The sequence below is a fragment of the Netta rufina genome, assembly GCF_964035555.1.
Source record: "Netta rufina genome assembly, chromosome: 17".
NCBI classification, from domain to species: domain Eukaryota; kingdom Metazoa; phylum Chordata; class Aves; order Anseriformes; family Anatidae; genus Netta; species Netta rufina.
The window spans coordinates 5,307,649-5,335,089 of record NC_140141.1 but is presented as its reverse complement, the minus strand read 5'-3'; the positions used below and the strand labels follow the sequence as shown (position 1 = coordinate 5,335,089).

At 40.0% G+C, this 27,441-nt stretch overlaps 1 protein-coding gene across 2 annotated transcripts; it reads right to left on the bottom strand.

Annotated features, from left to right (window-relative positions):
- Positions 1–3,942: 3,942 nt before the first annotated feature.
- GNB1L (G protein subunit beta 1 like) lies at positions 3,943–25,490 on the bottom strand. 2 transcript variants are annotated; one of them, XM_084297622.1, is made up of 7 exons: positions 25,393–25,490; positions 20,929–21,056; positions 20,562–20,687; positions 18,391–18,553; positions 14,500–14,598; positions 9,508–9,723; positions 3,943–4,642 (listed from the first exon to the last, which is right to left on the bottom strand). In XM_084297622.1, the coding sequence occupies exons 2-7, from the start codon at positions 21,042–21,044 to the stop codon at positions 4,376–4,378; spliced, it is 987 nt and encodes a 328-aa protein (XP_084153748.1). In that variant the 5' UTR covers positions 21,045–21,056; positions 25,393–25,490; the 3' UTR covers positions 3,943–4,375. The 2 variants fall into 2 exon arrangements, with proteins under 2 accessions (XP_084153748.1, XP_084153747.1); XM_084297621.1 differs by lacking the exon at positions 25,393–25,490 and adding an exon at positions 22,812–22,931.
- Positions 25,491–27,441: the final 1,951 nt, after the last annotated feature.

Here is a 27,441-nt window from a genome sequence, read left to right as displayed (position 1 = left end):
TGACAGATAACCATGCTCGTGTTACAGTTGTAAAGAGCTTAAACTTTTTTTTTTTTCCTGAAAATAGTTTAATTTTCCTGATGCAATCAGACAACTATATTTTACAGTCTGTATAAACATAGACTGTCCTTCCTGCTGGAAATCATTCTGCTTTGGGAAAGTCCAGGTCAGCTCCTTAAGCAAATAAACTTCTAGAAAACTGTAATTCACATTCAAACTATGGTATTTAGGCTCAACTCTAAATCAAACTAATGTAGCCTGGTTGCTTATTTCAAGGAAACTATAATGTGAAAAAAATAATTTTCCCTTTACTGTTTAAAAGACAATAGTGATTTACAGTGATAATGAATTAATAGATATAACATGTGAAAGTATGATATGGCAAGTGCTCTGGTAATGGGAAGGGAAGCAAGTAAGTACAGGATGGGTCTGTTCTTGCAAGCGAATCGACATACACATGTCCTTCCTCTTGAAGCTGATGAAATTCTTTACCTGTTTCTGTCTGCTAGTAAGGTTACAGATGCAGTTCGTGTCCTCATTTTCAATTTGTGCTTGCAGGACTGAGTTTATTTTTAAATCGATCTAGTCAGACAAACATAAATATTTAACCCCTAGCAAAGGGCAGTTATTTAGATTTCAAGGCACATAGCACATCTTCCAAAAGAGCTATTAGTAAATCTTGGTGTCCCTTGTGACTCTCTGTAATTATTATACACCAACCATGACAGTAAATGGCATTTTTTTTCAGAGAAAATAATATACTCAAGAGTTTCTAACTCTGTGGCTGTGACCTACTAGCACTCTTACTAAGATGTGGGGTATTCATCCAGTCTTCCAAGAAAGAAGGGAGGGCTGCCACCATGCCAATATTTGCATCAGAAGTTTTTATAAATGTGGCTGTAAGGTTTGCAGACCTTCATTACAGCCCCACTTTATGTACTGTCTTGAGACCTACAACACAAGAAGGAAATACATCTTGGGGTGGCTTTGCCCCAGCTCATCAGCCGGCTGTGCCAGGAGCAAATGCCAGGCTGGGTTGGAGCCTCACGCAGCCCCAGGAGCATTAGGTGCTGGTAACTGGTGTTAAGAACAAGGGGTGTGTCCTGAGCACAGAGCTGCCCTGTAATGCTGGGGAGGTTTGCATCCTAACACCCAGTCCAGTCCTGAAACTGGCTTCTTGCTGCTTGCAGTGCTCTGGTGGCAGAACTGCCCTTCCTCATTAGCAGGAGGGGAGGCGAGAACGCTTTTCCTTCTCTAAAGGGAGCAGGTTTGGCCATTCTCATTGCCTGCAGTAACCTTTCACTCAAGATGGGCAAGCCCTGGATTTCCTTTCCTTGTCTGCTGGTTGAGCATAAAACCTATGGCTGAATTCTGCGGAAATTGCCCAACATTGTAAGCTACTGTTTGCTGCCATGGAGAAGAGGAATGCTTGCTCCCTCCAGGCTACTCCCTCACCTGCAGTGCTGCTGTGGTGCAGCTCTCAAGTCCATCAAGAAAAAGGGGAGGGAAAGGAACTTTTAATAGCTAGGGAGAGAACTGTGTGTGGGTTCACAGTGCAGGGATTTGCCGTGTGTCGTCAGAGTTGGGATGTTTGTGTGTGTTGGTTTCTGTTGTTGTTTGGAGCGATGTACCATGGAAATAAATTTTGCTCTATAGCTAAGTTTTTCAGCTGATAGTCTAAAAGCATGTTAGCATAAAACAAAAGGGAATACTTCAAAGATCACCAAGTCCAACTGCCTGACCACTTCACAGCTAAAGTTAAAGCATGCTACTGAGGGCATTATCCAAATGCCTCCTGAACACTGATGCTGGGCTCCAGCATCGAGTAGTCCCGTGCCTGTTGTCCAGCTGTCCTAAGGTGGCATTCCTGGCCGTGCTCAAACACCCTGCAGAACGACTGCACCAGCTCTGCCTCTAGCCCTGAACCTCAGGCAGCAAAGGGGGCGGGAGGTAGGGTGTAGAGTGCTCATTTTTGACACAGGACACATAGAGTCCATGCTAGGCAAGGTGCAAAGCTGTCTTTTCACAGCTGAGAACAGTGCCCAGCCACCAGCTTGACAGTAGTATCAGGGCACAGGCTTTCATCATCCCTCACAGCAAGGTTGTTGATAAAAGGGTGCAGCGATTCCACAGGTGAGAGCAGCAGGGAAAGTGCTCTCCTGAGCAGATGGGGACTTGTGTTCTAACACATCTCATGTGATTTATTTATAATCTAAGTAGCAAGGAGACTAAAACTTGGGTGCTTACCACTGGGCTACACGCTGTTAAGAATTGTGAAATCATTCTCATACAGCATAATTGAACTGCGTTCAGTATACAGAGCATGCCCCAAATGGAAGAGACAGCAGTCTGAAGGCTGCCTGACAGGCTTCATGTGCAGTGCGCTACAACGTGGGACAGCTGAAAGGAGCTCTTTGCAAACACACTATGACAGGTCCCTGCACAACACATGGCAATATTTTCTGTAGTTATATATTCTGTGTATGCATATAAGTATCCTATTATATCTATATGTAGTTATACGCTTAGATTCTGACCAACTTTAAGAAGGGACAGGTGGGGGTGAAAAAAAAAAAACAAAAACAATAAAAAACAGGTTTCTTCCTGCAGCAGGTTTGTGGAGAAGGCCCGTGTCTGGTTCCGTCAGGCTGCTAGCCTGGAGACGCCTGTGTAATGTAGGCAGCCCCTCCTTTCTGCAGGAGGTGGGCGATTGTGGAGACAGAGCCCTTATCATCCACACAACTGTGTCTGGTAGAAGTAATGAACACCAGCACCTCCATTTGACTCAGGTCACTCAAACTTAGGCTTTAGCTTTCAATTATAGTGTGATCCTCCATGCAGCTACTTAATAGTAAAGAAATAATCAAAGAAACAAATTATTTGAAGTGTCATCAAACTACAAAAGGTGTAAGGCCAAGTTTTATTTAGAAAAGCCTGGTAACAGTATGCTGTTTCTGTGTTGTAATAGCAAGAACATCAGGCTTGGTGCCTAAGACTTTTAGTTCAACCTTCTGCCTGCAACTCACAGCTGGATAGCAGATCCAGACCTTAATTTGCGTGTGTGTTTTCCGTGAAATAATTTCTGAAATCTTTTGATGTTGCTGTTCGCTACAATTCTTGTGACTTTTTCTTTGATGTCCAACCCTGTACAGAGGCAGATAAAAAATGTTTCCAATAAAATATCAACAGTGCACAGCCTGGACACAAGACACTCCAGTTTGTAAAACTGTGTTTTAGTCTCTAGAACACCTCCTTTTAAAATAATGCCTTTAACAAATTGGCACTTGCTTAATTGCTTCAGTTGGACAGTTGCAACTGCAACTTTGTGATTGAATGCAACAGTAAGCTATCCCTGAACAGACTGTCATATGTCTAGTATGTTTTGAAAGACTGCTAATGCTTCATGATTCAGAAAACCTTCTTCATGAATGAATTTCAGTTTCCATGGCTGTAGAGATGACAAGTTAATGGATCCATTTGCACAGTGTGGATAAGGATTTATCCATGAAATTCCCCTAAATGCTAATGTGAGTTGTGTAGCTGAATCCCAGACTTGCCATGCTGAAACTTACCCCTAACTCTCCAAGGAGAAGGCGCTAATTGGATTGCCGAGTTTAAATCCTTCAGCTAGTCAGTCTATGGAAAGGATTTAGCACTGGCTCTGTAAAAGGCTTTACATAGCTTTGCAGTGCAGTGCAGGGAAAGTTTTTTTTTTTTTCCTTTTCTTCTCGTGATTAATTGTGAGGCTTGAGGTGACAGGAGACATAATGAAATTCATAAATGCCAAAGGCCGTCCCTAGTCACATTCCTGGCTGTTGGTTTAAGTTAGAAACTGACAGAAGTGTGAACAAATCAAGGTTGTTCTGATAGCCTTTCAGTTACAGGGAAGAAAAAGTAACTGACAATGAGAAACCACTGGAGGTGGTTTAATGGGTATAAATTCTCACAAAAGTGATATTTTACAGTGATTCAGATTCTCAGATACATAAATGACTTACAAACAGACATATTCTGCCCCCACAGCTGTCTGAGAGATTCCAGTCTTTTTTCCAGAAATTGGCACAAGTTATTTAAGCAACCTGCCAAAGAAAAGCTGTTGCAAAACCTGTAGCAGAACTTAAAGTGGCTTGTCCTGTGTCTTTGTTCAAGACTGGCCTTGTTCCACTTGTTATAATTTTTTTAAAAAAATCAACTCCCCTCTCTGGGAAACAAAACTTGCCACATGAACAAGCAGCATAAAAATTAATCTAGCAGTTTCCAGGGACTCTCACTTTAGCCTGGAAATACATTCTACTACTTCCCCACATCCAGGTTTGAATTACAGAGATTTTCTTCACCAATCTTACTCTCCTAGTCCCTGATAGCGCAGACCAGGTCATGTCTGCGTATATATTGACCAGATACTGATGCGGTGATCTTTTGAACCAGCTGCCAGCAGTCTCTCACTGGGGTTTTTGTGATCCGAGAAGGACACACAATGGACAGTTGCCGTGTGGTAGTCCAGCACCGCTAAGGGCTTCATTTTTTTCCAGCCGAAGACCCTGATGCGATGATCCCACCCTGCTGTTGCTAAAATCTTCTTGTCTGGACGAATGGTGATATCAGATATGCCAGCGTTGACAAGCCTGTGTGTTGTGTGAACCTGTGTGAGAAAGTTATAGATGAGCTCTCTCTGTTTAAAACCAACAGAAAACAACCTTCTGGGACTTTCGAAGGCAGAGTACCCACCCATATACACACTGGTATCATGCAGGTAGTAGGGGCTTTTCACCACATGGTGGACAATGTGTTAGTGAGAACAATTAACTTAACTTGAGCCTATCTATCTCCAGCACCATTCCCTAAAAACAGAAACATCCCTTTTATGTTTTTGATTTATATCACATTTAAAGCTGTTCATGTTTGGTCACAAGTGAAGCTCTGAGTTAAGGGTGTGAGTTTGAGAACTGGACCACGCAGCTTTGCCTTTCCAGGTGTTCTTGCATGAGCTGCCATGTTCAGAGCTATGGCCGTGTGTTTCCCCTGCTTTTGCAGTATTCCTATGCTGAGATTCTGAGCTGACGTTTAAACTACCTGCTACTTATTTCTACTACTGTGGCCCCTCACAAAAGCCTCAATAAGCTGTGGTAGCATTTACCACAGTCTTGAGAAAGGAATGCTTCCAGGAATTATATTACAGTGTCAGGAAATCTGTAGTTCTAGTACTGCTTCCCCAGAGACTTTTATTTACACCAAATTCCAAGAAGGGGATTATGAACAAGTTATTGATTTCAATCCTGGAAGCCTTTTGTTACTGTTTGGAGACTACTGGGGCACAAGCTTTTGAGGGGCATGATTAAACTGGAGGGCATTTAGCTTCCTTCTTGAGGCACTGGGCACAGGACTTAGCCCTTGAAAAGAAAAGTTTCACTTCACTGTCATGAGCATCCCCTAAAGCACAGGAAAAACTCCATATACTACAATTTTGCTGTTCTCACCTCAGATAACTTACATTAGTCAGCAGTCTCTGAAACACATGCAGTGTAATGCATCACACTGTGTGGGGGTTGAAGTGGCCTAGCTTTGTCAGAGTGTGGATGACACCTTTTGACTGTATGCTGATCTTAATGTGCTGTTATTTATAAGCACAACTTAAGATTACAATTGGCAATGACACATTAATGCTGCCAACTACTAAAGACTGAATGTGTAACTATCTTGTACCAAAGCTTAATGTAATTCCATTCACGTTTTAATACACTGCATGCTGTCTGCTGTTTTCCTGGGGAGAGAAGGGATGGGAAAACACATTTTTGTCTGAGTAACTTTCCCCCATGATGGACGTTCCATGCCGCATAGTTAGTACACGATTCTACAGAATACATTAATTGTAGACTCTGTTAACTATAATATTGAATCTGGAAAACTGAAGACTCCAGAAACATACGTCAAAGTTGGTTTCAGATGCAGCTGAAAAGATCTCAGAATCTTTCAGGTACAAAGCTATAAGCAGTTATTTTTCAACTATAGAACGACTCAAACAGCAAGAGATGTGCAAATTCAATAAGAAAAAAAAGGCTAAATGAAACTTGACATGCTTCTTGCCTGCTCCAAACACCCCTATTTTAAACACAACCTGACAAATGTGTCTTCAACCAGTTCAGAACAGGGGACAGCAAATTATGCTGAAATCTGATGAGCAGAAGAAGGCTGCATGAGGGCTGGGGTGGGGGGTAGGGGTAGAGGGGAGGGTTGTTACTGTAGAACTTGTGCTTTTTGCTGGTGTGTATTTTCTTCCAAACTCCCCAGTTATGGTATCGCAGCATGGCTTCAGTAGGATTTTTGTTGGCATATGTGCACTGGCAAGCAGAGTATCTGTTACATCACCAGCCTGTCAGATGGAAGGAAGATGGGCCTTACTCTGTAACTGAGATCGTTAGCTAATGGCTATAGCCAATCCTGGGTGTGGTGCTTCCCATCATTACTGTCAATTTGGGCAAGATCCATACAGCAAAATCAGGACAACTGGGAGAAATTGCATGTCATCAGCATGCTACAACTTGAAAATGAAGCCTATAATGGTAATGCCTTTTGGCTACGGAACATGAGGGAACAGTGGGCATTTGTGCATGATTTGCAGCTACAGGAGGTGAGAGACGAAAACAAAGCAGAACAACTTGCTCAAGATACTTGCGCCCAGGTGAAATCCTATTGCCAGGATTTGGCCATCCAGTCAGTAACAGCCAAATACTGCATGTAGTCAAATGCATACCGACACTGTTTCCTAACCAGAAAACCAACTTATAATTAAGCAAACAAAGGAAAGAGCAGGTGACCTGCTTTCAGGCAGTCATGAACAAAGATGCTTACATCTACCAGCAGATACATTAAGAAATTTTGACATGCTGAAGCCAACAGATAGCTACCTTGCCTTCCTTCCTTAACACATGCCATCTATTATTTTTCTTCTTTATATCTCTCTCCTACACCCGAATCATATCTTTAAGCCCTACTCTTCATAGAAAAATAGCTGACAGAGCAGCAACTTCAGCTTTAGCATTGGAGGGAAAAACCTCAGCAACCCAACCAACAGAACTTGGGTACTTCTTATTTACATAAATTTCTTTCTTATATGTATGTAAAAAGTTGCTTCCGTGATTACCAGATTTCTTAGTTCTCCTTTGTTTATTCACCTGCAGAAGCTGTTTACCTCCTATGTTCTTCTACCACAAATATCATCACTTAATTATACTATCTCAGCCAAATCAGAAAGCTCATAACCAATCCAGTCATTTGCTGACAGTGATGATTTCAGCAATTTTCTTGTAGAAGACAATACACCAGCCTTTCCCCATAGCGATAAACTATGAAGTTACCTTCATCATCTATTCATCGACACACTGGAACATTGCCACTGAAAACAGAGCTGAAGTACCATCATTGCGTCATTATTTCTCCAACGGCAGATAGCTATGCACCACGTTTACTTATTAAAACCTTTTAGAATAAAAATAATGTGCCACTGACTGGCTTTCCAACATCTACCATTACCTAAGGTAACTGGAATGCCAGAAAAAAAAATCCCCATCTGGTTTATATTATTAATGCAATAGTGGAGGAAAAAAAAAAAACTTAATCTATGTCCTTGACAATCTCTAGTGCTCATATGAAAAATGCATTTTATTAGGGAATTCACACTACGCATGAAGCACAGAGACATTACTTATGGTTTGTATACTTGGCATTTCAATTTATTCTGAGAAATGCGACTGGCTTTCAGTGTGATGTGCTGAAGATGTAAGTGACTCTGCATGTCCTGGGAACGGGAACACCCTGTGGAAAACAGTAACTGGAATATTTCAGGTGAACAACTTTTTTTCCCAGGAGTCATACCTGTACCGCTGCATTACACTTAACTCATAACTGTGATGTGCTCTGAAGAACAGTATTTTCTTTGAATTTAGGAAAGTGCTATGCTATAACTAATATGAAGGAACAGCTTCCTTTCCAACACAGTGTTGGGAGCCTTAAGGCTATCATGGTGTCCGATTTCTGACACCACAGCCATAGGAAACTCGTCACAGTACTGAGTTTCTTAGCAGCTCACCTTCCTCCTCCTTCCCTGAGCTATGGCCTCCACATGCAGGTGGGTGCCAATACAAGACCAAACTGTGACAATTGTGTACTGTTCTCGTTAAACTCTTCTTTATCACATTTGCTTAGAACTGCTCTAATAAATTCAGAGGCCAGAGTCCCTTTTTCACTTCATGGCTTATTGCATGGTAAAGTTCAGACTTTCTCTTCAGGACCTGGTGAACACTTTGTCCTCCAAACTTCATCTCGCATACACCATTCATACACCATGTACTGGGGTCCTACTGGCAGACTGAGCCCTAAGTGCTAGTTCTCTGGTGATACCTAGCAGACCATATGCCATCACAGTGTCCCATAGGTGATGTGTCATTGTCAGTTGCCCACGAACTTGCATTTTTTCATGTAACTCTGTTCAGAAAATGGCATTAACTAAACCCACTACCTAAAAAAAAAAAATCCCCAAAAGCTGCAAGCTGTAATTCTTTTTCTTCCATGAATTGGTACATCCAGTAGCTCTCTTCTTGAGAGTGATACAAGGACACACAGGGGCTGTGCTCCATGTCTTCTTCACTGTGTTATGGGGACAACTGCCACTTAAAATAAAAATTAAAGCACTCAGCAGTAAAGGGGCTATGGATAGGCCATTTTCACTTTCATGAACCTTTATTTACACAATTCATTTCCACACCTAGTTAAAACCTACTTAACCCCTTGGCACTGTTGGAACACTTGCTAAAGTTGTCTAGATTAAGTGATATTTATTGCCATTCACTAGCATATTCTGAACTGGTGATTATGAGACCTACTTCTGAACCAGCTATTCCAGGTATGTGTAGCTGCAACATAAACTGATATATCCAATTAACTAATTTTCCCTGTCCCTGGCTAGGGCTCTGCAAGTGCAAAAGGAAGCTAGTTGCCTAAACCTCATTCCCTCTTGGTGCTAGCTGGGCTATGCCTCTTCTTTTTGTTTGTGAAGTATTTAATGGAATATTTCTGTCTTTCCCACAGCAGAAGGAAAGCTCTATCCATTCAAGCAGAACCTTTGAAAAAGCAATCCTTTGTTTCTCATTTTTATAAGTCATTTATAATGTTCAGGGCATTCTGAGAGCTGGATACTACTAACATGATAAATGAAGATACAGAGGCAATGCCTTGAGTAATGCTAGGCCTGTGTGCCTGTTGCAACTTTGGTAAAACCAGAAACATGTGAGAGAGGGTTGGTGAGTTTTTTTTGTGTGTTTCTTTTTTTTTTTTTAAAATCCTCACCATCTTTTGCTAAGTCTAGTCACATAGCACAAGCATTCTAACCAGTCTGTGATTAATTAGCCAGAGATCTGCAACAACTCTTCTTCATGACTAAATATTTTTTCAGTCTATCAAACTGTTAGTGCAAAGTGGGATAAATGACACTAGAGGGCCAATGATGCTGACCTGGAGGTTCTGTTGCTCATTGAGGCTCCAGATGCTAAGCACCCTTTCAGATGAGCCCGAGATCCCCTTGGCCTTCTCTGAGTCAAAGTCAAGGCTCATCACTGGTTCCTGGTGGCAAAAAAGTTGGCTCAACACTTTTCCCATTGACAAATTCCAAAGGACCACTGATCCGTCTTCATAGCCAGCCAGAAGCAACGGTTGGGAACCACAGTTGATCTGATAAAGAGAAAAGTAAAATTGGTTGAAAAGTGAATAGTATGTTAAGAAAATTATCACCCCCGACTAGGTTTTAGTTCAAGCACCAAGAAAATAAATGAAAATGCCAACTGGTATAGATGTGAAAAGTTTAGAAGCCTGAATATTAATGCTACCATTAATGACAAATCGTGGGGGGTCCATCTGTGTTTTTACAAAAAGTGTTACCAGGTAACTGCTAACATGTACATATGGCACCTGTATCTACATATAAACTTATATATTTGATATACATACTGTGTATCTAACTTACATACATATATACACACATACAGAAAATAACTGAAAAGCCAAATTATTGCCATCTATATCACCTGAAAAAACACTGCCTGAAGTCTTCAGAAGCGTTCTTCATGGCCTAAACTGCACTTGCGCTCCTTAAAAAAAAATTACTTATGCATCAAGTAATGATGCTCTTAAGTACATTTTATTTTATTTTTTATATATATATATATAAAATATATATATATATATATATAGCTATACAAAACTGCATGGACATTGCAAGAAGTGCCATGCTTGAAGAGTCCAGTTTCACACTGACAAGCGTAGGGTTACACATATGGCTCATTTACGCAAGTGCACGGCCGTGCTTAAAGGTAAACACTGATCAGTTCTTCAGGAATCTCTGGGTGAGTCACCAAGGGGTTAACAGGCGCCCAAGTCCCACTGTAACCAATTGAAAGCTATTTTGATTAATGATGTCACAGGCCAAAGGGCATGGCACCCTGGGCAGACACCTAATTTATTTAAGCCTCTGAAATAACTCAAAGAAGGGAACATTACTGGATTACATGTCACACTTAAGGAAAATATTCATCATTGCTCCAGCCAAAAGACTAATGACCCTGTAAGCGGTAACTGGTTATGTGAGTGAAGATGCAAATCTCTAATGAAAAGAAACTAAAAAATAGGCATCTGTTAATACCAGTTATTTCTTTAACAGGAGAAAACCCACCAAAATAGACACTGGGATTACAACTACCTCTTGCAGGGACATCTTAACCTAAGAATTGCATCCAATAGCTTATTCAGTTATTTCCAAACCCTACAGGGTTCCATTATTTGGTATTCAATTCAAAATAAAGTTAAAGGACGTTTAGAAAACTTATTTGTTACTAGCATCATGTTATTGAATGGCATGACACAAACCTGGACTAGCCAAAGGCGCACCATCTCCATTAATGGTCCAGACCATTCTCCCACTGGTTATTATTTGTTCTAGGGGCAGTTAAACTAACAAGAGATGGGTGGTCCAGGTAATATGACTGCTGAGTAAAAGCCTGATGTTCTTTCTCAGATTTATTCAACCCGAAGAAGTGTTTGAACAGGGAATGTATCTCACTGTGTGGGGAACAAAATTGCTCGTTAAAATGAAGAACCCAAGGTAAAAATCTACATCTTTCTAAGCAGGTCTGCTCACACCTTGAATCCTGCACGAGCTCATCTGTTACTTGAAGGTCGCTTTTCCTTTGAAATGGCTGGGACTGCGCTTTGGCTAGAAAGGCCCTCAGAGGTCTTTCATAATACCCAGAAGTGGACACTAACTTTCCGTCAAAATAATGTAACATCAGAGCAATGAATATGTCTCTAATATATGCGACTTAAAATGTTAAATCATCAGCTATTTTGGATGGAGAGGTTGTTTTTTTTTTTTTTTTTTTTTAATGTTGGGGAATTGTATTTTTAAAATCTCAATTAAACAAACATTCCAGATTTTTTTTCATACTTACTAAAGATTAAAACCTTCAAAGCAAGAAAGTATTTCATAGGTACTTCAATTAAGTTTAAAAAAGCCCCAGATTGGGCAGAAAACCAAAAAAACAATTATTTGTACTCTTTCTATGAGCACCTTACCCCTCCAGGGCCCTGGGGCTCTGCAGAAGGTAGAGCTTTCGTTTTCCAATGAAACAGGATATGGATGGGCAGGGTTGGGTCTTCTGCCTCAATTAAAATGGGGTGGCCATTTTTTGTAGATGCTCATAACCCAGCAGCCCTCATTAAGACAAGAGTGACAGGTGAGTGCTCAAGCATCATGGCAAATGCCAAGCAAAATCATTTTTTTCTGCTGTGGGCATCTTAGCTTAGATTTGAAAAGCAGTAATTTGTAGGTGAGATGTAAGATTGGTCTATCTTGAAAACAAAGTACTGTTTTCTGTGAAATCAAGGCCTTCCACAATTCTCCTTCTTGATTTGTCCAAACTACATGAAACGTATAATATTTTAATGAATACATATACTTGAACTTAAACAGTAACAGCTATTGAAGGATCATGGAAGCTCTCAGACTGATGCCTGGGCTTACAAAGCAGTGGTTCACAACTGTCTATTTATTTCAGCTGCTAGTAATGAACACATCTGGAGAAAAGTCTTCACCAGCCATGTTCTGGTTTCATTGGAAAATTTAAATTATAAATCATTGTTCTTCCTAAGCAGAATATTTTCTTGTTGCATTTGGATAACTGTCAAGGAAGGAAGAAAAGGTGATGTGCTGTCAGCTCAACAGGAATAATTGGTATAGTTTATATAAAGTAATAACTCTGCATTTCCAGTTTCTACATGCATTGTTCCTGTTGAATTATTTTGTTTGCACCATTACGCAACATGATGCCTTCCCCAAGGAGTGCAAAAAATTTAAGGGAAGACTATCCTTACTCCTGTAAATCCTACCCCACCCAATTAGTAATAGCAGGAAGGTGTAAAGCTGAAGGGATGATGTATTTAAGAATATGAACCTTCACAAGGGAAAAAAAATTGAATGAACTAATACATTTAAGGACAGACCTAGTAAAATAAGAGGGAAAAAAATGTTTACAAGCAACAAAATAAACTGCTGCCAGCTTCTTAACTGCTTAGAGAAGGCTTAATCCACAAGTCTAACATAAGCTGCAGCTTCATTCCACTCTATAGTAAAGTTTGTAATTCAAGCTGCTGCTAGTAAGGTGCATTGTTTCCCCAATACATAGATCTTTTCTATTGGCATGCAGAAAACTATGATGATACACATGGCTGTAGTCCCCAAGCTCATGTTGGACAACAACCCTAAGTATACTTACTTCAGACCATTATGTGGCTTTCTCTGTGTCAGCCTCTGTTTCAACTTGTTAATTTGCTGTGCCATAAGCAACATCAAATAGTCTCTTAGGCAACGTATTGCCCATAAATGATGGGTTGGGGAGTGCTCATCTCCTGGGTATGTCTATATTGCCCAATGCAGCAACATAGAAAGAAATCCTGAACTGCTTATATTCAGGAAGGGGAGCAGCTGGGTTAGCTGCTTTTATAGTTTCACCGAAGTGAAACCACAAAACAGAACACAGAGCATCACTTTGGTGTACCACATGTAATCATTTGCCCTTAAAAGTATCCTCCTCCCCCATGCTTTTAAACTGAGTTGCACATATTTGTAAAAGAACAAATACAGCTGTGAGACTGTAGGGGATTATCTGTCCTTGCCTGTTGCAGTCTCGGAAGTTGTGGTGACTTCCCAAAGCCAGAATCTGCATGAAGTAAATTACCCCTCATAATTCCCAGTCCTCTGCTTTATCCCCACTAGCAACAAAATTAAAAACTAACTAACTAAGACTCTCCACCTGCTCTGCTTCCTAGAGGAATAGCAATGTTACTGCTCACAGAAAAGATGGAAGACAGAGGACTTCTTATACAGGCTACAAAATCTTCTACACTGAATATTTCCTCAGTTATCTTCATCTTATTAAAACATGTCCAGGAAACAGCCACATTTATTGCAGAGAGTACTGAACACTGATTGCCTTTTTAGAATAAACAGCTTTCTGTTTAATAAAAGCCTAATCACTCTATTTCATTTGCCTTTTCTTTTTTTTTTTTTTCTTGCTAATTACACCATGGGACCTGAACTGTGGCCTCTCCTATTTTTGCCTGAAGTCAGCAACTGAATTCCTCTGGACTTCACTCAGTTCCAGGGCTCTGAGTGAAGACACTAATGCCTCAAATTCACAACTGATTTGTACTTTCTTCAGCTGAGACCAATACAAATCTTCAGACAAACCTGCAGGAGTCAGCTCAAATGATACTGCAGACCTGTGGTATGTGGTCAGGAGTTAAAATAGGGAATCAGCTTTGCAACCAATTCTTTCAAGATTTAAAGCCAATCACAAACTCCTTCCTCCCTCTACTGCCACCTTCTTGTATTACTTGCCTTTCACTACTGTCGCCCCATAAATATTATTTGCTAAATGCTCTGCAAATGCTTTTTGTTTTTTTTCATTAACTGTTTTCATTTACCTTTTTGTCCAAAGCCAATACAACCATAAATATTTGTTCCTACTGTATGCCTGTAATAGAAATGTTCATAGAGTGCTTCCTTATCCTGAGGGCACTGAAGTGAATGTAACCTACCATTAAAATCACTGTTTTTAAGTAACCCAATCATTTCTCATCATTCTTAATACAGCGAGAAACCATATCAAACAACTGGGTTTAGTAAGTCACTCATTTTCTTCTTGATTGATGCAAAAACTGTATCTATCCTAAGGATATAAAGCTTTCCCTGAGTATTTGCAAATCTTCCATTAAGGCTTGGAAAGCTCTGAAAGTTACATTAAGGATGTTCACAAATCTTTCCCCCCTTTAATAGTATAATTACTTGATTGGTTTGATAATAAATCAAAATCCAAGTGAAGAAAGATTCATGTGCTTCATATAAAATGAATCACAGGGAAAACATTTCACAATTAGCAGGCACTCTTGCCTTACCTGCCATAACTTCAGACACATGGGCATGCCCAACTTGGCACCCGCCTCTGGCTTCAAGGTACAGACTGATGTCTTGGATGGCAGCTCCAAAACCTGAACCTGACATCAGGAAAACAAGAGAATTTGGTCAGGCTCCAGGTCAAAATTCTGCTGCTAAAAACACAAGTCTTTTAAGGTGATTAAGGCTAGTGTAAGCGCTTCCAGTAAAAACTGTCTGGAGGAAACTGGGGAATACATGCTAAGCTGGACCGGTAGGGGAATCTACAGCTATCTAAATAAACGCATTGTTTAATGAAAGACCAGACAGAACTGCTAGAACGCATCCTCATCTTCTGCTCTTCTGTTTTTGTCTGTATTTTACAGTCTTCTTCACATAGACTGGATGATACTGTGCACACAATACATAATATTGCAGACTGCTTAATCTGAAAACACTACCCTGCTTCTTCTCCCTTTCCTCTTTTTCCATCTTTGTTGCTAAGTTTTTTGTTACATTCAGTTGTGGACATTTCCATTATCTCCTCTGTTGTGGCATGGTAACACAGAGCTTGTGTGGATATATAGACACTATTTATCTACCTATCTAGGATGGAGTTTTTTATTTACTGGCTGAATGCATGAGCAAAATATCAAAATTTAAACCCCAGAATCATCTGCTAATGCAAGCTGGAGCACTGATGGCATACAGGTATTTTACTACAATATTGTCTAACCCTGCTTTGAATAGGGTCAGACAATACTGTATTTAACACCTGCTCTGTCTACATAGCAGCCTCTACTTTTGCTTGCGCTGATGGTAATGAATTATGGCTCTGTCTTCTTTTCTTTTTTTAAAACATGGGGCAAGAAGTCCTTACTCTGCCAAGGAAGTAGCTCATTTCCACCTCAGGATGATGGCAGGCAAGATCAGGGGAGTCTGCCTTTGCAATTTGGCACTGGAAGGTTTTGAGTCTCTTAACAGACACAAAAGTGTCTCTGGACTGACTCTTGAGCCTGGAACTATGGAGAAAGGTAAGTTCTTAGTTATCAAAAACTTGCTTTGAGGAACATTTTGTTTCATATTGCTCTTTCTCAGATGCTTCCTTTATCACTCAGGTGATGTTTTATTTTAATTAACCAAACAATGGTCTACATTATCTCATAAAAATAAAGGACTTCAAATATTTGATAAATCCAGCATCACCAGCCATCCTGGGCTATTTCAGAATGTGCAAAGGCCCAATAGTGCTGTTGAACAGCCCCAGTCATGCGAATTTCCTTAAGCATCTGAGATGAGGTATTACACAAATATGGCTCCTCTGGGAGTCATCAATCAAGACCACGGCAGCTGCAATGGCTTTCCAATCCTATACCTTTAGTTCAAAGCTTGCCAGAACATCTTCCTATTTCTAGAGGTTGTCAGCTAGCCTGCCAAAAGCCAGCTGCACTCTAGGACTGCAAGTCGACAATGTACTAAACACAATATACAGAACACTTTCTAAAGCCAGTTAGCAATGGAGAAGGAAACCATTCTCCAGATTTGAGGGATGAGGACTACAGCACAGAGCCATCCAATGTGTAGACCAAACCTATTAAAAGACCAAAGTTTTATCACCTGGGAATTCTGGTTCTCTGGAGCTATGCTCTTAACAAAAGATTCTTTTCTCTTGGCAACTTTCTTGCTAGCAATGTAACGACCAAGTTAGCTATTACAGGAAATGGGCTATAAATACGAAGATGACCCGCTCTCATCTCGTGTCTTTCATCACTGGCTCTCCAAAGGGCATTGCTTGCTAGATCACAAGAAAACCAAAACTGTAACTTTTATTTAATACGGAAGGGTAAACACTGGGATAAATGCACTTCTGCAGGTTAAAAATAAAAAAGCCATTCCTTTGCTTTATCTTGATTCAAAAGGGAAGAACTAGTACAAGGGCTACAGTTGGGCTTCAAAGGACAAAGAAAAACACAAAGATGAGAAAAGTTTTTTGCAAAAGGCAGTCAGGCATGAGCTGCCTGTGCTAGATTGACAGTTCCAGAGATTGTCTGCATTAGAGGCAACTGAGCCTTAGAAATAAATACTATTTCATATATTTTGACAACTGTAACCTAAAACTTGAAGTTCTGTGTTTATATTGGTTTTGCTTAATAGGAGAAAGATTTTCCTTTGCCTGAGGTTAATAGTGTTCCTGGGTGGCTAAAACTGGCCACAAGGAAACACACCCTTTTTCTTTTTCACATTAATAAAGCTTTTAACATGTTTCTGGCAAATTGGCAAGAAAAGTGCGTGTAACTCATAATTGGTGATTTAAATGCAATCATGAACAAATAAATGCCTGTTCAGATCTCATTATTTATGGACTGAACCTGCTTTAAGACAAAATTACTCTTCTTTGGGCACCAGCCAAACATAAACACTTATTAAGTCTTAATTTTAATCATAAGCTGCAAATGTACTGTGTCTCACACAGTGCTGCCTATTTGGAAGCACTATATATTATGGGAGTACGCGAATTTATTGAAACCTGACACAGTTCTAATGTAAAGGTTCATACACAAAGTGGGATTCTTTTACTTCAGGAGACAGCAAATCATTATCAGTTTGCAGGACCCAAGCGAACAAATGAAAATAAAACAGAGATGAGCTGTAAGAGACATTGGGGTAAAACATCTCTTTGGATTAGATGACTACTTAATTCTTCATGAACAGAACGTGTGTACTCTTTGCCTGACACAAATGCTTCTCCACCTGATACAAGAGTGCACTTTTCAATTTTGCTAAAGTTAAATATTATTGAACACTTCTGTAAAATGGAGGTAGTTCCTTGTTTGATCAGAACAATATATGGGCCTTTGAGTAGTTTTATTTACAGATACAGTGGTTGTTTTTATGGGCTTACTTGGTTCTGTAAAATGCTGAGCATCCTGGCTGTGATCCAACAAAGTACTTAAATATATGGTTAGCTTCTGAACAATAAAAAGTTCTTATTTTCTTGCAATACAGGCATCATTCCCACATAGTACTTAGTATATAGAAAGTGTAACTTTCAGTTTCAAGCTATGCATCTTAGGGTCCAGAAAAGCTCGTGACTTTTTATATTCACAGACAGCTTGCAATAAATTACAATATTTTTCTTATTTATTTATGCCACTTCTTCATTTTATTTTTTGTATTTTTGGTATTTTGATGTCAAGCATCTGAATTATTTTGTTTTTGCAGAATGTCCTTAAATAATAATTCAAAGAAAACAAAAAATACAATTTCTACAAAACAGAAGTGGAAGCTGCCAATAAAGCTGTCAGTCAATGATGGTGTGATAATGGGTATTAGATGTGGACTTATCCAGTAGGAACTGAAATGAACCCTACAATTATTTCAAACCATGCAAACCTCTGGCCGCTAATAGTAATTCAACTATTTCCAGCCAAAGTACCAGTTAAAGAATTAGCCTGAGGTGAAAGACCACGTATCACATTACAAATCACCTGTACCTCCGCTTCTCTCACCAGACACGACTCTCAGCTAGAGATGGAAGATGAGTACCGCCACCTGATGACAGACTTTCTGACCATTAGTTCCCCAGAAGGACTGTTTTCCCCTTTAACAGCATTCAGCAGCAGCACCAGAGGAGTTTTCAAAACTCATGCACGTGAAAGACCAGCAGCAGCTGCAAATACTTAAATGTCAGACAAAACTTGGGGTGGTATCCTTGTTATTGGAGTGTGAGTTGTATAATTCAGTCATCTTCCTGGCAGGTACTAGTGATTAGAACCCCTGAAGGTTCCTTGTGCTGTCCTCTCTTGAGCAGAGTATTTGAAAGCAGTGATGAACTTTCTGAACTTTCTTCAGAACTTTCCAATTTAAGAAACAAAAGCAATCTCCCAAGCACCAGAAAAAGAAGTATTTCCTACCTCGTCCAGGGCTTTGGCTGCCATGGCCATTAGCCAACGTCCCTGTGCCACCTTTAACAGAGAACATCTGCAGAATCCCACATTCTCCGTGAAGACAGAATCCGTCACTGAAGCCCGTCCCTCTGCCAAGTCCCACAGGCAGATCTTCTGGTCACGACCCTGGCTTTTACAATAAAACAAGTTGTTCTGTGAGCAGCAGGACTGAGAAAACCTGGCTTCCTGTAGGTTGGTATCTCAAAGTTGGGTGTTCAACATGTAGTAAGGGCTGAGCTTAGTATGGCTTCTGCAGGTCTATTAATAGGGTCTTTCATGAAATGCGTGCTAACTCGGTGTCACTGAGACTCTACACTTCTACTGGCTGCAAAACAGGACAGTAGGTATTAAAGTTTTTAAAGCAGGAGGGAGGACCTGAGTCAGTCAGATACATGGCAGTCACAGTTAGCCATGTTTCCTTACAAAGAGACACTTGATCAAACACAGTTATGCTATATGCGCAAATATTTATCATTTTTAATGATTATTTGAATATTTACATTATACTTACATTTTAATATTGATTAGAACTAATTTAAAGGGAATCAAAAGTATCTACAGAATAGCACATTTAATATTCTTTCACTCTAGCAATGAAATGGAATTATCAGGCATGTTGATAGCTGAAAGACAAATAGCAAGAAAGACCACAAAGGTAAATGAAAAGCAACAGCCATTCAGTGGTCAACTTCCACAGCCATAGGGAGGGCAGAGAAGACTGCTGTAACTGTCTGTGAGGAGAGGGACTGGCAAGCAGCAGGAATTAAACAATAAAACACTGCAGCTGAAACATCCAAAAAAGAAAAAACAGTGGCTGCAGCGGCACCACTGATGTACGAGTGCAGCCCAGTCAAGCACAGGCTCTCGTGGACCCCTCTCCATGCCACAGAAAAGTCCATGGGTTGGTCCCAAGCAGTAAAGCCAAAGACACCACTTAAAGGGTGCAGCATCAGTTGCTACATATTTATGTGATTCCACTTCTCTGGAACAAATTACCACTTTGGAGAAGCTCTGGTTTTCCCAGTTCACAGACTACAGTAGCACAGGATGCCTGTCCTTGTCTCATCACCTGGGACAAAGAGTCATCAAAAATCCCTCAACTATTTCTTCTTTTAATTAGCAGTATCACTTGACAGAAGTATGTAACCAAAACAGGGATAGATGCGAATCTGACCAATTAGGGCTTCTTCAACATCAGTACAGGAACTCCCATCTGCTGCTCAGTTGAGTGACAAACTGAAAACATTTCAGGTACTGGGCATACAAATAATGTGGTACTGCAAGAAATTGTGGTAATTTAGTTTTAGAACAGAGTAACAAAAAATACAGCTAAGTACTGTCCTAGAATTGCACTGCAATGTGAACTGTTATAAATATACACCAAAAATAGAGGTAATGAAAAACTATAATTATACAAACAATGCTCATTCACTAGGATTTTATGGGGGAGAGTGTTGATAATTGTACTTAAGTAGATAAATATAAATGCTAATGAGTTCCACTGTATATTATAAGAGATGTCTTCTCTAGATAAACATGTCAGAACACCTCCCAGTCATACAGACGCTTTGGCATCCACTCTGCTCTAGATCACCTGTCTAATCCAAAGTACACAAATCTTCCCAACCTTCCCTCACTAAATGAGAACGCAAGACATTTTGCAACACAGGCATGCAACTCAGCATTCTTGCTCATTTTCCACCATTCTACCTCTGGTTCTTCTCTTCCTTCCCTACTTTTTCTCCCTCTCTCCTCTACTTATAAACTGTATCAAATTTGATACTCCCTGAGAACCAGTTGTGAAGCACTTAACTTCATATCCAAGTTCATTTCCTTTACCCAGAGACCTCACATGATCTCAGTACAAGGATGCTACGGACCCAATGAAACTACAATGAAAAAGGATAGAATTAATTTCTTTATGATACAGATGTAGCCACATACTACATCTAAAGAAATCAATTGTATATTTTCTTCCACCTTTGGTTCTTCATCTTTTCTGGATTTTTGTATTTCTGTACATTTTCTGTATGTGTCGAACAGACTCCAGAAATGAGAAATTGCTTCTTTTTTTTTTTTATAACTCAGGTACATAACAGAAGCAAGAATAATTTCCACTGTTTTTTGCCTTTGCTAACCTGAGGAGCCTGTCTTTACCATCCATTGTTTCCACCCAGCAGACAGATTTTCTTCCATGGCCATCCAGTGCTTTGTCCACTCTGTGTGTTTTTAGGTTCCAGACATTGATAAGCCCATTCTCAGACCTGGCAGTAATAACAGATATTTTTAGTGTGACCATTGCACACAATCTGATAAGACTGTCTGATACTTTTCTTCCCCCCACCTTAAAACTGAAGTTGTATATACAAATATAATATGCCCATCATTCACCAGTCATGCATTTTGTTGTTTTCTCCAAATACTATTTATCTAAATAATATATTTTATTTTAAAAAGACACGTCTGTATGATGCTCAGCGTAGCTAGAAATCCTGATTTACTTACCCAGAGAAAAGAACAGGGACATCAGGCTCTTGGCCTCCACAAGAAAAATGTAGAGCATGGACTGCAGCACTGGTGCCTCGCAGCACAAACTGCGGATCCGGAGGTGGTGCAGCCATCCAAGCAATGCACTGGGGGAGCAAGATGACACAGGTATTACAGAGGGTAAGACAGCCTAAAGTGAAATTTTAACTCTAAAAATATTCTGACCAGGACACTTGCTTTGCTTAGTTACCTTCTTCTTCAAATTGCCATTACTGGATGCTATTTCTATTTCCAACGAAGTTCTGTGGAAGTGTTTCCTCCTAACTTTGACTGATCAAGCACCTATCAAATCTGCTTTTTGACACTAGGTAATGATCCCCTTTTAAGCTAGCTAAGTGCTGAGCTGTCCCTGTGTATGCACATACTTGTAAATACAAAATTGTTCAGCTGCTCTCCCTGCTGCAAAAAGGAGCAGGTACTAAATGCAAGAAACTGGATATCCAGAATTTCAGTGGGCAAGCAATTTATCATTCCACTTAGCCTCTTGGCAGGTCTTACCCTTTCCTCCCCATAAAAATGCTATTTCTCAGCTTTGTACCCACAACCATTTGCAGAAGATCACTGCAGCGAATATGTCAAGTGAAAAGAATTTTAGATGAGATCTGAGCTACCATCATTTTTACACAAGATTGCCATTACTCTCAAGTGCTTGAACTTTTGGTTCCAAGCATGGTTACTTGAAAAAAAGAAATGCATTATTTCACCCTAACTTGACTACTGTGTTATACATTTTATTCCAAGGGGTTTGTATTCCCCAAAGGATGCTTTCAGCTTTATGTCATTGGTTCAAATGTGACCCAAGTCAGCAAAGAAAAAGACAAGCATTTGGGGAAGCATGTTGCCCAGTCTAACATGGGAAATGTGAAGAACAATGTATTATGAACTAACAGAGATAATTTGCATGATCTGATTAGGCACACACTTACTGATTTGGCACCTTTACAAAGGATTTCTGCAGCAGAAAAAAGACCATTCACGTTCGCATCTCTGCAGGCAGTTCCTGCACAGTCACCAGAGGACAAGGACAACTTCCCTGTGTTCTGACTAGTGACAAATGACCCTCCAGACTTGTGCAGGGGCAATGTAACCAGCAGCTGCTACAACTCTAATTTGCAATTAATTGGAAATTGCATTATAGCATGCATTACAAGAAGAGTTTTCACCTTTAATTTTTTTTCTGCTTTCTCTGTGAATTTATTCTCTGTGCTTATATTTGTGCTTCTACCTTTCTGTCCTGGCTTCATACAGAAAAGGGTAGCTGTGTCACAGCTGATGCCAACTTTAATCGCTCCTTCCCATGAAATGGGAATGATAGGATTACTTCCTATCATGCATTGGACCAGATTAAACAAGAAGTTTTCCAAATTCAGTAGGGTGATTTTATGCCTCCTGGCTCACAGCAAAGGAATTGCAGAAAACCAGAACAGAGTGGTAGAGCTACAAGTTACATGGTAAAAGCTCAATTTTCAATTGTCAATTCACTTCAGCAACTTTTGAATTGTGTTTAATGGATGCACTTGCTATTGCACCTCATTTGCACGTCTACCTTTGGTGCTTACAGATCATTAATCACCATGGTATCTATAGGTTCTAATTAAACACAATTATCTTTTAGGACTAGTGATGTGGATAACCTCCATGTTTTAGTGCCCTGACTCATCTGTTTTATGATAGTGTCTGACGATCTAGATGCTCAGCTGGAGCAGATTTTCAGATGATTACATGTACATGCTGCACAGGTTTGCCCCCATGGTGAGATCCAGCTCCCACGTGGCTGTCAGTAACATGTTTCACGTGTGTTATAAACCTGTTGGATTATGTATTTTGTCACCAGAGGTCACCTTTTTCGACACTCCAGCAGTATGCTGTCATCCTCAAAATGACACTTTGGAGAACCACATGTAGTAGCTAGGTGGCTTGTCAGAGAGGCAAGGTCCCTCTTCACAGTGCAACGAGCCTGGGTTACTGTACTAGCAAGGAAGACAAAACAAAACTGAGTCAAACCAGAGGCTGCCTGGGATAACAAGGCAGGTTTTTAATAGCATTTTCCTAATTACTGACACAGAAGTTTTTGCTGACAGATACCAAGTGTGTGCCTGGCTATGGGGAGGGTTTTACCTGGCATGAAACACAGTATGAATGCATGTCTTTACAAGGATAGTCTGTCAGAAAAATCTTTGGACTGGCTACAGGAAAAGCAAAAAACAAAATAGCAACAACTATAAAAATGTATTTTCAGTCTATAAGCAAATCAAGTGACTTTTTACTTCTTTCAGCCTGGATCTTTGCTTGCTGTTTTACTGATCAGAAAGGCAAATCTTGAAACTGAGCTTAATATTAAACCTATCTTGTTTTTTATGGGACATGTGATGGATATGACTTGTTATTACTTCCTATCATGAATCAGCAAATGAATGGCAGTACAACAGTATTAAGTGTCTCATTTTTCTTCCTGCAACTATGAAAATGCATCTCTGCTGCCTTCTACGTCCATGGATGTAGAAGCTTGGACAAGTCACTTAAGAGCAAAATTTTAATAAAAGTTCTTAGGTACCTAAATCAGTCCCCCAAGGACTCAGATGGATGGGAATTTTCTACACTGGTGCCTTAAACCCCCCTGAGAACGCATCAATCTGTTCTTACTGACACATCAGCCGCCTCAGAAACAGGACGTTTAGCCTACCTTCAACCACCAGGCAGCTCACTGTCTCCAATTTACTTTTATGGATAAGGAACTACACTGCAGTATACTGATACTAGCAGACAATATTTATAGCATGCTTTGCTAAGACAGACAGCTCCAAACATGCTAAATATGATGCCTGTGTGAGCATTAAAGCCCCTGGGTAAATTTTTCAAAAGTGCCCAAGTGATTTAGAAGCAAAAGACTCATTTCCAAATAAACATTCAAACCTCAATCTCTAGGACTTTTTAAAGTTTAACCCCAGGTGTCTGAAAATGAGTTCTCTAATTAGCACAACGTTTATTTTCTTGTTAACTCCATCTAGCCTCAGGGAGACCAATCTGTTCTTGTTAACTGGGGATATCTACAGTGAATTTAATTAAATGAATTTACTTAGTATTTAGGCTGGTCTGAGATCAAAATTTGGCTCAAGGGCTTGAACTAGCAAAACTGCAACCTACAGAAGAAATTTCATTTAAAAGCATCCTATGTTTGTGCCTGAGATATCCTCATGCTCTGGTTCCTGCTGCCTATGTAAGCGCATTAAAATATATGAATGGTTTTGCTTAAGGCATAATTTGTTTGCAAGAGGAAATCACCAGGAAGAGATGAAATACCCCATCACCATTCTCTTGTCTTGTTTCTTAAAAGATGTTCCACTTTTGATTTCTTCTAGCCTTCCCTGTGCTGGTAGCAGGATCCTCTTTTAGAGGCTAAGCTACACTCCAGTATGATACAAACAACTGAAGGTATTTTTCACAAGGTGTGCTGCAAAGCCCTGGGCTCCTGCACAGAATTGCTAAGCAAGCCACGATTGGAAAACCCAGCTGTTCAAATCAGCATTCCAGTTAGCAAATGGCTAAACACAGCAATTGTTAGGCACTAAAAAGGGTTTTGTACAGCAAGATATGCTTCTGCAAAATGCCAGAACATTTGAATTTCCTTCAAAATTACATTATTTTAGAGAACAATTCACTATTTATGTCCTTTATGAAGCTTATTTTGTCTAGGTTGCAATTAGAATAATCTTCAAGCCATTTGAATTTCTATGCAGTGGTATTCCAGTATCATCACTTCAGCATTTGATATAAAAAAGTTAAGCTTTTATTTAATGAGAGTCATTTAAAATATGTAAATGTCAAAAGGATTACCTTAGAAAAATCTCTCAGAGAATTAAAAACATTAACAGATTCCCACAGGAAAAATTCCAGCAGAATTCAGCAACTCTCCTGTTCCCACTCCTGTCACTAGCATTTCTATCACACATAGAAGCAAAAACAAATTGCTATTAAAATATCATCCAAACACCCTCCTCCCCCTGCAAACTCCATGGTTCAGTTTGAGATACCAATGGTTCAAACAAAGACAAGAAAAAATCCTCTTTTTCTGTAGGCTCATTCACGATAGTACAAACTCCATGGTAAGAACTTTTTCAGGTATAGGGGAAATAAATCTCTCTAGGCATGTCTGGCAAACTGATTTGGGACTGAAACCAGCAGGTGTGCAGACATAATTACTACTGCAAAAATTCAACACATCCAGGTGTGCTCACAACCAGATATTTGAAATCCCTGTTATTTTTTGAAAATTCCTGGTCTACCAGGTGCCACCCTCCCAAAGGAAAAATCAAAGCAAAGAATGAGTTGGGAAAGATGTGAATAAACTGATCTTCCCCCTTTCCATGCTGTTTCTTTTTCATTCATACAAAGCCCCTTTTTAGCCTGCACTTCTGCGCGTACCTGCACTCACTCAGAGGTTTTGTGACACTCTGCCGCGTCCCATAGCTTAGTTCTAGTGCGCAGCTGTGTTTTCAGAGTGGGTCACTGGCTGTGCCTGTAGAGGAAGTCAGTGGAAATAAAAGACTCCATCAAATTAATAGTGCAGCACAAAAAATTTTGTTCATTCCATTACACTTACAATCTCCAGTGTTAAAATACAGCAGGCAGCCTTTGCAGTATGAACTTCCCAAACAGTCGTCCCAGGTTTCCAGCCACTGCAGCCAGCTGAGTTTCACAGCAGTGAAACATCCTTTGCCCAGCAAACCCCCTTGTAAGGGCTGCCTGGGACCACCGTGGCCGCTCCCTGTCCAGCCAACTGTTGCCTTGCTGACGAGCCAGAGTGACAGGCGGCCCTGCAGCACCCGATGCGCCGCGCTGGATTACAGTGCTACAGCACAGCTGGTCTTGGAGACATCTTAGACATCCCTGGTTGCTGCAATGTAGGCAGCAAAAAAGAGGGAACTTGCAAGACAACTTTCTGAAGAAATCTGTTTGCACCTGAGTAAAAAATAACTGACTGTACAAAGAAATGCCTTTTTGGATCGTGTAGCAAGCTAGCATGTACAAAACACTTAGGGAAAAATGAAAAGGCCATTTAAAATCCAAAATCAAAAGCCAGGCAGCCTGATTTCTGAAAGGGACCCCAGTCCTGAAACACGTGATGTGCCTGTTGTGTGCAAAGGCTGAAACCCACACTAGTAAAAGCAGAATCAGAAGGAAATCTCATACAGCAACTGCCTGCACAGGTCAAGGGATGTGGGAGTGCTACACAAACTGTTGCACAGGTCAGAGCCTCAGAATATATGTGAAAATTCACTCATCAGTCAACTAACACCAGCGTTACTCTTTCAGTTTAAAGCTCCATTTGCAATCTTTGGTGCTAAATGTAGATATAAACTGTACTGTAATTTTATGATTTCCTTAAAGCTAATTTTAAAGAAAATAGCTGATTTAAATTGGGAAATAGAAATCAGTAGATATCTTTGAATCAAGAAATTGATTTCAAGCAGAAATTAGAATTTGTAGAAAATTATGATTTAACCAACAAGAGGTACTAATAAAGCACTCAATTTTTAGAAGAATAATCTATTTTTTCTATTAAAATTGGTTATTTTTCCATATTACTGCCTCCTATCTATGACAACCAAAGGAGCAATTAAGCATACTGATGTGTATTCGTAACTGTCTTTGAAAACTAACACAACAAAAAAAATCACAAGAGTGGACTGGAAGCACTCACTAGTGTGCCTGCACTGAAGAATATAGTGTCTGCACGGTGTAGACAGAGTTCTACATAGAACGCTTTTGCTTGCAAAACTTATTAGACCCCTCAGTGTCAAAGAGAATGCAACGTATACAATCTTCTATTAACTGATATTATAAGCCTGTTGCCACATGGGCAGCATTACAACTGACAAGAGCCCTGTCCTACTTTGTACAGGCTGGGAACACTAAATGCTGTCAGGGCCTTCATTCTGCATGGTCACCAAGTCATTTCTAATGGCTAACAGTGACTGCCTGCTCACAAACACACTTCAAGAAAAAGTCTCATTTTGAGAAGTGCTGAGAACCTCCATTTCCCATTGACTTTGAGGGAGGCTAGGAGTTCATCCTCTCTCAGGAGCTTCCCCAAACTTGCCTGGTCTCCTAACATTTACACAATGAATGATGGAAGTTTCCACATTTTAATTGTAAAAATCAACGGACAGATAGAAAACAAAATTGCTTATCAGCAATTGGTGATATGCCAAGAAATCTTATGGGAGCAGAAGAGAAAATGACTAATAACCATCTTGCAATGGAACACATTTTTAATGATTTCCACTCAGATAATAGCTCCTCACAAAGCGTTAGCATCTTTTCTGTCTCTAAGCATCCCTTAACTAAAAGATGCTAAACCACAATATATTATGATTTTAAGTAATGAAGTTTGCAAGAAAAATGTATATAAGTGTCAGTGTACAGCCTTCAGGAAGACTGAAACCTAGGCTTTTTGTCTTAAGGTTCACT